At 36.9% G+C, this 12,915-nt stretch overlaps 1 protein-coding gene across 1 annotated transcript; it reads right to left on the bottom strand.

The window, feature by feature from the left end:
- Nucleotides 1-282: 282 nt before the first annotated feature.
- LOC139394190 (sodium/mannose cotransporter SLC5A10-like) lies at nt 283-4,323 on the bottom strand. Its single transcript, XM_071142236.1, has 3 exons — nt 4,126-4,323; nt 1,561-1,666; nt 283-734 (listed from the first exon to the last, which is right to left on the bottom strand). The coding sequence occupies exons 1-3, from the start codon at nt 4,321-4,323 to the stop codon at nt 541-543; spliced, it is 498 nt and encodes a 165-aa protein (XP_070998337.1). The 3' UTR covers nt 283-540.
- Between the last annotated feature and the right edge of the window lie 8,592 nt (nt 4,324-12,915).

Raw genomic sequence — 12,915 nt, forward strand, 5'->3', positions numbered from 1 at the left:
TTCATGTAACAGTTAGTTATTGTAGTATTGATGCAACATGCTATGGGTCTGGTTGGGGTCAGGGGTCAGGGTTCAGGGTGAGGTGTATTTCATGTAACAGTTAGTTATTGTAGTATTGATGCAACATGCTATGGGTCTGGTTGAGGTATGGGGTCAGGTGTATTTCATGCTACTCTACTGTGTGTGTGGTGAACCTATAGGAAATGTATCTCCCCCTAGCCCCTAGACCCTGACCTCTAACCCCGGACCTCTGACCTCTAACCACTGATCTCTGATCTTGATGACAATAAAGTTTTTCCTCTGTAGATTACAAGACGTGGCCACGTGTTTATTCATGAATCTCATTTACACAAGGACACAATATTGACCAATCAGAGGTCCATATACAATACACTAAATAGGACCCTACCCACTGTGACATCACAGGTCCGTAACATTCTAGAACGATACATCTTCTAGAACCATAAGAACATTGATTTACGTAGAGATGGAAACACCCACAGGAAGTATCCTACTGGGACAGCAGTTAGAGGTCAGAGGTCAGGCGAAGTAAGCGTAGAGGAATATATTAACACAGATCAGCAGAATGGCATTGACGCAGCAGAAGCGAGACCAAAACACACTCTCTCTAACGCTGGGGATTCTGGGTAACGGAACCTCCTCTGCTGGCCCCTCCGCTGAGCTGCAGAGCCCCGCCCCGCGGCCGCAGACCGCCCTCCGCACCGGAGCAGAACCTTCACACACCACAGAATGTAAAGCAACATTACTGTGTCAGTCCATCTGTAGCAAAGGTTTTGATCTAGTCTTGTCTGCCTGCCTGCCTGCCTGTCTGTCTGTCTGTCTGTCTGTCTGTCTGCCTGTCTGTCTGTCTGTCTGTCTGTCTGTCTGTCTGTCTGTCTCACCCTGGGCGTGGTGTCTGTCTGTCTATGTGTCAGTCTGCCTGCCTGCCTGCCTGCCTGCCTGTCTGTCTGTCTGTCTGTCTGTCTGTCTGTCTGTCTGTCTGTCTGTCTGTCTGTCTGTCTGTCTCACCCTGGGCTTGGTGTCTGTCTGTCTGTCTATCTGTCTGTCTGTCTGTCTGTCTGTCTGTCTGTCTCACCCTGGACCTGGTGTCTGTCTCACCCTGGACCTGGTGTCTGTCTGTCTGTCTGTCTGTCTGTCTGTCTGTCTATGTGTCTGTCTGTCTGTCTGTCTGTCTGTCTCACCCTGGGCGTGGTGTCTGTCTGTCTATGTGTCTGTCTGCCTGTCTGTCTGTCTGTCTGTCTGTCTGTCTGTATGTCTGCCTGTCTGTCTGTCTGTCTGTCTGTCTGTCTGTCTGTCTCACCCTGGACCTGGTGTCTGTCTGCCTGTCTGTCTGTCTGTCTGTCTCACCCTGGGCGTGGTGTGTGTCTGTCTGTCTGTCTGTCTGTCTGCCTGTCTCACCCTGGGCGTGGTGTGTGTCTGTCTGTCTGTCTGTCTGTCTGTCTGTCTGTCTGTCTCACCCTGGACCTGGTGTCTGTCTCACCCTGGACCTGGTGTCTGTCTGTCTGTCTGTCTGTCTGTCTGTCTGTCTGTCTGTCTCACCGTGGACCTGGGGTCTCTGCTCTCGGTGGCTGATAGAGGAGACTTTCTGGAGTGGTATTTCTCCCTCTTCCTCCTGAGTCAAAGTCCACCACGTCAGGTTACGCACCTAAACAACAACAACTTCATGTAACAGAACTGACACAACAACAAGTTAACACACTCATAGGTTAGTATTATTATCAACAACAACAAGTTATCACACTCATAGGTTGGTATTATTATTATTAACAACAACAGCGAGTTAACACACTCATAGGTTAGTATTATTATTATTAACAACAACAACAAGTTAACACACTCATAGGTTAGTATTATTATTAACAACAACAACAAGTTAACACAATCATAGGTTAGTATTATTATTAACAACAACAACAAGTTAACACACTCATAGGTTAGTGTTATTATTAACAAGTCAAACACTCATAGGTTAGTATTATTATTAACAACAAGTTATCACACTCATAGGTTAGTATTATTATTAACAACAACAAGTTAACACACTCATAGGTTAGTATTATTATTAACAACAAGTTAACACACTCATAGGTTAGTATTATTATTAACAACAAGTTAACACACTCATAGGTTAGTATTATTATTAACAACAACAACAACAAGTTAAACACTCATAGGTTAGTATTATTATTAACAACAACAAGTTAACACACTCATAGGTTAGTATTATTATTAACAACAACAACAAGTTAACACACTCATAGGTTAGTATTATTATTAACAACAACAACAAGTTAACACACTCATAGGTTAGTCTTATTATCAACAACAACAACAAGTTAACACACTCATAGGTTAGTATTATTATCAACAACAACAACAACAAGTTAACACACTCATAGGTTAGTATTATTATCAACAACAACAACAAGTTAACACACTCATAGGTTAGTATTATCAACAACAACAACAAGTTAACACACTCATAGGTTAGTATTATTATCAACAACAACAACAAGTTAACACACTCATAGGTTAGTATTATTATCAACAACAACAACAACAAGTTAACACACTCATAGGTTAGTATTATTATCAACAACAACAACAAGCTAACACACTCATAGGTTAGTATTATTAACAACAACAACAACAAGTTAACACACTCATAGGTTAGTATTATTATCAACAACAACAACAAGTTAACACACTCATAGGTTAGTATTATCAACAACAACAACAAGTTAACACACTCATAGGTTAGTATTATTATCAACAACAACAACAAGTTAACACACTCATAGGTTAGTATTATTATTAACAACAACAACAAGTTAACACACTCATAGGTTAGTCTTATTATCAACAACAACAACAAGTTAACACACTCATAGGTTAGTATTATTATCAACAACAACAACAACAAGTTAACACACTCATAGGTTAGTATTATTATCAACAACAACAACAAGTTAACACACTCATAGGTTAGTATTATCAACAACAACAACAAGTTAACACACTCATAGGTTAGTATTATTATCAACAACAACAACAACAAGTTAACACACTCATAGGTTAGTATTATTATCAACAACAACAACAAGTTAACACACTCATAGGTTAGTATTATTATTAACAACAACAACAAGTTAACACACTCATAGGTTAGTCTTATTATCAACAACAACAACAAGTTAACACACTCATAGGTTAGTATTATTATCAACAACAACAACAACAAGTTAACACACTCATAGGTTAGTATTATTATCAACAACAACAACAAGTTAACACACTCATAGGTTAGTATTATCAACAACAACAACAAGTTAACACACTCATAGGTTAGTATTATTATCAACAACAACAACAAGTTAACACACTCATAGGTTAGTATTATTATCAACAACAACAACAAGCTAACACACTCATAGGTTAGTATTATTAACAACAACAACAACAAGTTAACACACTCATAGGTTAGTATTATTATCAACAACAACAACAAGTTAACACACTCATAGGTTAGTATTATTATCAACAACAACAACAACAAGTTAACACACTCATAGGTTAGTATTATTATCAACAACAACAACAAGTTAACACACTCATAGGTTAGTATTATTATCAACAACAACAACAAGTTAACACACTCATAGGTTAGTATTATCAACAACAACAACAAGTTAACACACTCATAGGTTAGTATTATTATCAACAACAACAACAAGTTAACACACTCATAGGTTAGTATTATTATCAACAACAACAACAAGTTAACACACTCATAGGTTAGTATTATTATCAACAACAACAACAACAAGTTAACACACTCATAGGTTAGTATTATTAACAACAACAACAAGTTAACACACTCATAGGTTAGTATTATTAACAACAACAACAAGTTAACACACTCATAGGTTAGTATTATTAACAACAAGTTAACACACTCATAGGTTAGTATTATTAACAACAACAACAAGTTAACACACTCATAGGTTAGTATTATTAACAACAACAACAAGTTAACACACTCATAGGTTAGTATTATTAAGAACGAGTTGATGTGAAGACATGATAAACAAAGTGTCATCATACCTGCTCTTCAGTGGGGGGCGGAGTCAGCAGTGATATCACCATGACAACGGCAGCAGACAGGAAGCAGAGGATGATGGCAAAGTGAAGGTAGTGAACGGAGCGCAGCACTGACGGGGCATCGTCTTGGATACCACAGCGAGGAGGCGGGAATGCAAATTCTAGAACCATCCGACACACACCGACAACCAGCCCCACCATCAGACCCCAGAATGCTCCCTACACACACACACACACACACACACACACACACACACACACACACACACACACACACACATACAATGGTGAAACACAAAGACTGTTTCACACACAGACCAATGACTGGAAGGTTTCCATGCAGGTAGAGGAGACACTAACACTACCCCTAAATAGTACACACTAACACTACCCCTAAATAGTACAAACTAACACTACCCCTAAATACTACACACTAAAACATCCCCTAAATAGTACATACTAACACTACCCCTAGATAGTACACACTAACACTACCCCTAGATAGTACACACTAACACGACCCCTAAATAGTACACACTAACACTACCCCTAGATAGTACACAATAACACTACCCCTAGATAGTACACACTAACACTACCCCTAAATAGTACACACTAACACTACCCCTAAATAGTACACACTAACACTACCCCTAAATAGTACACACTAACACTACCCCTAAATAGTACACACTAACACTACCCCTAAATAGTACACACTAACACTACCCCTAAATAGTACACACTAACACTACCCCTAAATAGTACACACTAAAACTACCCCTAAATAGTACACACTAACACTACCCCTAGATAGTACACACTAACACTACCCCTAAATAGTACACACTAACACTACCCCTAGATAGTACACACTAACACTACCCCTAAATAGTACACACTAACACTACCCCTAAATAGTACACACTAACACTACCCCTAAATAGTACACACTAACACTACCCCTAAATAGTACACACTAACACTACCCCTAAATAGTACACACTAACACTACCCCTAATAGTACACACTAACACTACCCCTAAATAGTACACACTAACACTACCCCTAAATAGAACACACTAACACTACCCCTAAATAGTACACACTAACACGACCCCTAAATAGAACACACTAAAGCTACTCCTAAATAGTACACACTAACACTACCCCTAAATAGTACACACTAACACTACCCCTAAATAGTACACACTAACACTACCCCTAAATAGTACACACTAACACTACCCCTAAATAGTACACACTAACACTACCCCTAGATAGTACACACTAACACTACCCCTAATTAGTACACACTAACACTACTCCTAAATAGTACACACTAACACTACCCCTAGATAGTACACACTAACACTACCCCTAGATATTACACACTAACACTACCCCTAAATAGTACACACCTACACTACCCCTAAATAGTACACACTAACACTACCCCTAAATAGTACACACTAACACTACCCCTAAATAGTACACACTAACACTACCCCTAAATAGTACACACTAACACTACCCCTAGATAGTACACACTAACACTACCCCTAAATAGTACACACTAACACTACCCCTAGATAGTACACACTAACACTACCCCTAAATAGTACACACTAACACTACCCCTAAATAGTACACACTAACTCTACCCCTAAATAGTACACACTAACTCTACCAAGTACGCACTAAAACTAACCCTAAAAAGTACACACTAAAACTAACCCTAAATAGTACACACTAACTCTACCAAGTACGCACTAAAACTAACCCTAAATACTACACACTAACTCTACCAAGTACGCACTAAAACTAACCCTAAAGAGTACACACTAACTCTACCAAGTACTCACTAAAACTGACACTAAAGAGTACACACTAACTCTACCAAGTACGCACTAAAACTAACCCTAAAGAGTACACACTAACTCTACCAAGTACGCACTAAAACTAACCCTAAAGAGTACACACTAACTCTACCAAGTAAGCACTAAAACTAACCCTAAAGAGTACACACTAACTCTACCAAGTACGCACTAAAACTAACCCTAAATACTACACACTAACTCTACCAAGTACGCACTAAAACTAACCCTAAAGAGTACACACTAACTCTACCAAGTACTCACTAAAACTGACACTAAAGAGTACACACTAACTCTACCAAGTACGCACTAAAACTAACCCTAAAGAGTACACACTAACTCTACCAAGTACGCACTAAAACTAACCCTAAAGAGTACACACTAACTCTACCAAGTAAGCACTAAAACTAACCCTAAAGAGTACACACTAACTCTACCAAGTACGCACTAAAACTAACCCTAAAAAGTACACACTAAAACTAACCCTAAATAGTACACACTAACTCTACCAAGTACGCACTAAAACTAACCCTAAATACTACACACTAACTCTACCAAGTACGCACTAAAACTAACCCTAAAAAGTACACACTAAAACTAACCCTAAATAGTACACACTAACACTAACCCTAAAAATTACACGCTAATACTAAATAGTACACACTAACACTAACCCTAAAAAGTACACACTAACCCTAAAAAGTACATACTAAAACTAAACCTAGGAATTACACACTAGTTACAAAGACAAACTTTTAAAAAATGTAAAATGCAGAAAATGAATTGCGTGACTGACTAAAATATAATTTTAATAATAGAACTTAAAGTCCAACTCCAGTCTCCGTTTCACTAGATGTAACACCTGATTTACAAAGGGCTCATCTGAATAGTGTAAAGCTGTCATCAAGACAACTCCAGTCTCCGTTTCACTAGATGTAACACCTGATTTACAAAGGGCTCATCTGAATAGAGTGAAGCTGTCATCAAGACAACTCCAGTCTCCGTTTCACTAGATGTAACACCTGATTTACAAAGGGCTCATCTGAATAGAGCGAAGCTGTCATCAAGACAACTCCAGTCTCCGTTTCACTAGATGTAACACCTGATTTACATAACAAAGGGCTCATCTGAATAGAGTGAAGCTGTCATCAAGACAACTCCAGTCTCCGTTTCACTAGATGTAACACCTGATTTACAAAGGGCTCATCTGAATAGAGTGAAGCTGTCATCAAGACAACTCCAGTCTCCGTTTCACTAGATGTAACACCTGATTTACTTAACAAAGGGCTCATCTGAATAGAGTGAAGCTGTCATCAAGACAAAGGAGGGATACCTTGAAGAACTACAAATATAGAATATATTTTGATTTGTTTAACACGTTTTTGGCTACCACATGATTCCATGTGTGTTATTTCATAGTTTCAATGTCTTCACTATTATTCTACAATGTAGAAAATAGTAGAAATAAAGAAAACCCTTGAATGAGAAGGTGTCCAAACTGTTGACTGATACTGTACATTGTTTCCTAATTAATCAGAATCATTTTAATGCTCCAACATTTGAAAAGTAACTTTGCCTGTTCCTGATAATTACAGGCATCCGCTAGGTGCCGCTATCATGCCTTCTGAAATGCATTTACAAAACATTTTCTTCAACAACAAAACGTCTAACAGAACAAGAGGGAAGACAACTGTTTATCATGTGCCAAGCAGTTTTCTTAATTAATAAGTATCCTTGAAAACCAAACCCAGAATCAAACAGAAAACACATTTGAAACCCTTAAACATGGCTCCAAGTCCTTCATTTCAAACTGTTAAGTGTCCTTGAAAACCAAACCCAGAATCAAACAGAAAACACATTTGAAAACCTTAAACATGGCTCCAAGTCCTTCATTTCAAACTGTTAAGTATCTAAAAAAATGTCAACAAAGTGGAATTTCATAGTGTTAACACCATCATGAGCAAAGAGCAAGATGAGTTACGGTTGATCAGTTCATTAATTAATATGAAAACAAAGAGCTATACAAGGTACAGTAAAAATATTAGTAAAATCATAAGGAGTTACCCTGAGGCATCTGATCACACCAGTATATAACCCTAACTATATGACTAACTATACTATAGTATATAACCCTAATTATATGACTAACTATAGAACCCTCTGATCACACCAGTATATAACCCTAATTATATGACTAACTATAGAACCCTCTGATCACACCATTATATAACCCTAATTATATGACTAACTATAGAACCCTCTGATCACTCCAGTATATAACCCTAATTATATGACTAACTATAGAACCCTCTGATCACACCAGTATATAACCCTAAATCATAAGGAGTTATCCTGAGGAATCTGATCACACCAGTATATAACCCTAATTATATGACTAACTATAGAACCCTCTGATCACACCAGTATATAACCCTAATTATATGACTAACTATAGAACCCTCTGATCACTCCAGTATATAACCCTAATTATATGACTAACTATAGAACCCTCTGATCACACCAGTATATAACCCTAAATCATAAGGAGTTATCCTGAGGAATCTGATCACACCAGTATATAACCCTAATTATATGACTAACTATAGAACCCTCTGATCACACCAGTATATAACCCTAATTATATGACTAACTATAGAACCCTCTGATCACACCAGTATATAACCCTAATTATATGACTAACTATAGAACCCTCTGATCACACCAGTATGTAACCCTAATTATATGACTAACTATAGAACCCTCCGATCACACCAGTATATAACCCTAATTATATGACTAACTATAGAACCCTCTGATCACACCATTATATAACCCTAATTATATGACTAACTATAGAACCCTCTGATCACTCCAGTATATAACCCTAATTATATGACTAACTATAGAACCCTCTGATCACACCAGTATATAACCCTAAATCATAAGGAGTTATCCTGAGGAATCTGATCACACCAGTATATAACCCTAATTATATGACTAACTATAGAACCCTCTGATCACACCAGTATATAACCCTAATTATATGACTAACTATAGAACCCTCTGATCACTCCAGTATATAACCCTAATTATATGACTAACTATAGAACCCTCTGATCACACCAGTATATAACCCTAAATCATAAGGAGTTATCCTGAGGAATCTGATCACACCAGTATATAACCCTAATTATATGACTAACTATAGAACCCTCTGATCACACCAGTATATAACCCTAATTATATGACTAACTATAGAACCCTCTGATCACACCAGTATATAACCCTAAGTCATAAGGAGTTATCCTGAGGCATCTGATCACACCAGTATATAACCCTAAATCATAAGGAGTTATCCTGAGGCATCTGATCACACCAGTATGTAACCCTAATTATATGACTAACTAACTATACAACCCTCTGATCACACCAGTATATAACCCTAATTATATGACTAACTATAGAACCCTCTGATCACACCACTATATAACCCAAAATCATAAGGAGTTATCCTGAGGCATCTGATCACACCAGTATGTAACCCTAAATCATAAGGAGTTATCCTGAGGCATCTGATCACACCAGTATGTAACCCTAAATCATAAGGAGTTATCCTGAGGCATCTGATCACACCAGTATATAACCCTAAATCATAAGGAGTTATCCTGAGGCATCTGATCACACCAGTATATAACCCTAATTATATGACTAACTATAGAACCCTCTGATCACACCAGTATATAACCCTAATTATATGACTAACTAACTATACAACCCTCTGATCACACCAGTATATAACCCTAATTATATGACTAACTATACTATAGTATATAACCCTAATTATATGACTAACTATACTATAGAACCCTCTGATCACACCACTGTATAACCCTAAATCATAAGGAGTTATCCTGAGGCATCTGATCACACCAGTATGTAACCCTAAATCATAAGGAGTTATCCTGAGGCATCTGATCACACCAGTATGTAACCCTAAATCATAAGGAGTTATCCTGAGGCATCTGATCACACCAGTATATAACCCTAAATCATAAGGAGTTATCCTGAGGCATCTGATCACACCAGTATATAACCCTAATTATATGACTAACTATAGAACCCTCTGATCACACCAGTATATAACCCTAATTATATGACTAACTAACTATACAACCCTCTGATCACACCAGTATATAACCCTAATTATATGACTAACTATACTATAGTATATAACCCTAATTATATGACTAACTATACTATAGAACCCTCTGATCACACCACTGTATAACCCTAAATCATAAGGAGTTATCCTGAGGCATCTGATCACACCAGTATGTAACCCTAAATCATAAGGAGTTATCCTGAGGCATCTGATCACACCAGTATGTAACCCTAAATCATAAGGAGTTATCCTGAGGCATCTGATCACACCAGTATATAACCCTAAATCATAAGGAGTTATCCTGAGGCATCTGATCACACCAGTATATAACCCTAATTATATGACTAACTATAGAACCCTCTGATCACACCAGTATATAACCCTAATTATATGACTAACTATACTATAGTATATAACCCTAATTATATGACTAACTATATAACCCTCTGATCACACCAGTATATAACCCTAATGATATGACTAACTATAGAACCCTCTGATCACACCAGTATATAACCCTAATTATATGACTAACTATACTATAGTATATAACCCTAATTATATGACTAAATATAGAACCCTCTGATCACACCAGTATATAACCCTAATTATATGACTAACTATAGAACCATCTGATCACACCAGTATATAACCCTAATTATATGACTAACTATAGAACCCTCTGATCACACCAGTATATAACCCTAAATCATAAGGAGTTATCCTGAGGCATCTGATCACACCAGTATATAACCCTAAATCATAAGGAGTTATCCTGAGGCATCTGATCACACCAGTATGTAACCCTAATTATATGACTAACTAACTATAGAACCCTCTGATCACACCACTATATAACCCTAAATCATAAGGAGTTATCCTGAGGCATCTGATCACATCAGTATATAACCCTAAATCATAAGGACTTATCCTGAGGCATCTGATCACACCAGAATATAACCCTAATTATATGACTAGCTATAGAACCCTCTGATCACACCAGTATATAACCCTAATTATATGACTAACTATACTATAGTATATAACCCTAATTATATGACTAACTATAGAACCCTCTGATCACACCAGTATATAACCCTAATTATATGACTAACTATAGAACCCTCTGATCACACCAGTATATAACCCTAATTATATGACTAACTATACTATAGTATATAACCCTAATTATATGACTAACTATAGAGCCCTCTGATCACACCAGTATATAACCCTAATTATATGACTAACTATAGAACCCTCTGATCACACCAGTATATAACCCTAATTATATGACTAACTATACACCCCTCTGATAACACCAGTATATAACCCTAATTATATGACTAACTATAGAACCCTCTGATCACACCAGTATATAACCCTAATTATATGACTAACTATACTATAGAACCCTCTGATCACACCAGTATGTAACCCTAAATCATAAGGAGTTATCCTGAGGCATCTGATCACACCAGTATATAACCCTAATTATGTGACTAACTATACTATAGTATATAACCCTAATTATATGACTAACTATAGAACCCTCTGATCACACCAGTATATAACCCTAATTATATGACTAACTATAGAACCCTCTGATCACACCAGTATATAACCCTAATTATATGACTAACTAACTATACACCCCTCTGATCACACCAGTATATAACCCTAATGATATGACTAACTATAGAACCCTCTGATCACACCAGTATATAACCCTAATTATATGACTAACTATACTATAGTATTTAACCCTAATTATATGACTAACTATAGAACCCTCTGATCACACCAGTATATAACCCTAATTATATGACTAACTATAGAACCCTCTGATCACACCAGTATATAACCCTAATTATATGACTAACTATACACCCCTCTGATCACACCAGTATATAACCCTAATTATATGACTAACTATAGAACCATCTGATCACACCAGTATATAACCCTAATTATATGACTAACTATAGAACCCTCTGATCACACCAGTATATAACCCTAAATCATAAGGAGTTATCCTGAGGCATCTGATCACACCAGTATATAACCCTAAATCATAAGGAGTTATCCTGAGGCATCTGATCACACCAGTATGTAACCCTAATTATATGACTAACTAACTATACAACCCTCTGATCACACCAGTATATAACCCTAATTATATGACTAACTATAGAACCCTCTGATCACACCACTATATAACCCAAAATCATAAGGAGTTATCCTGAGGCATCTGATCACACCAGTATGTAACCCTAAATCATAAGGAGTTATCCTGAGGCATCTGATCACACCAGAATATAACCCTAATTATATGACTAACTATAGAACCCTCTGATCACACCAGTATATAACCCTAATTATATGACTAACTATACTATAGTATATAACCCTAATTATATGACTAACTATAGAACCCTCTGATCACACCAGTATATAACCCTAAATCATAAGGAGTTATCCTGAGGCATCTGATCACACCAGTATATAACCCTAATTATGTGACTAACTATACTATAGTATATAACCCTAATTATATGACTAACTATAGAACCCTCTGATCACACCAGTATATAACCCTAATTATATGACTAACTATAGAACCCTCTGATCACACCAGTATATAACCCTAATTATATGACTAACTAACTATACACCCCTCTGATCACACCAGTATAGAACCCTAATGATATGACTAACTATAGAACCCTCTGATCACACCAGTATATAACCCTA

The sequence above is a fragment of the Oncorhynchus clarkii genome, unplaced genomic scaffold, assembly GCF_045791955.1.
Source record: "Oncorhynchus clarkii lewisi isolate Uvic-CL-2024 unplaced genomic scaffold, UVic_Ocla_1.0 unplaced_contig_11233_pilon_pilon, whole genome shotgun sequence".
Lineage (NCBI taxonomy): Eukaryota > Metazoa > Chordata > Actinopteri > Salmoniformes > Salmonidae > Oncorhynchus > Oncorhynchus clarkii.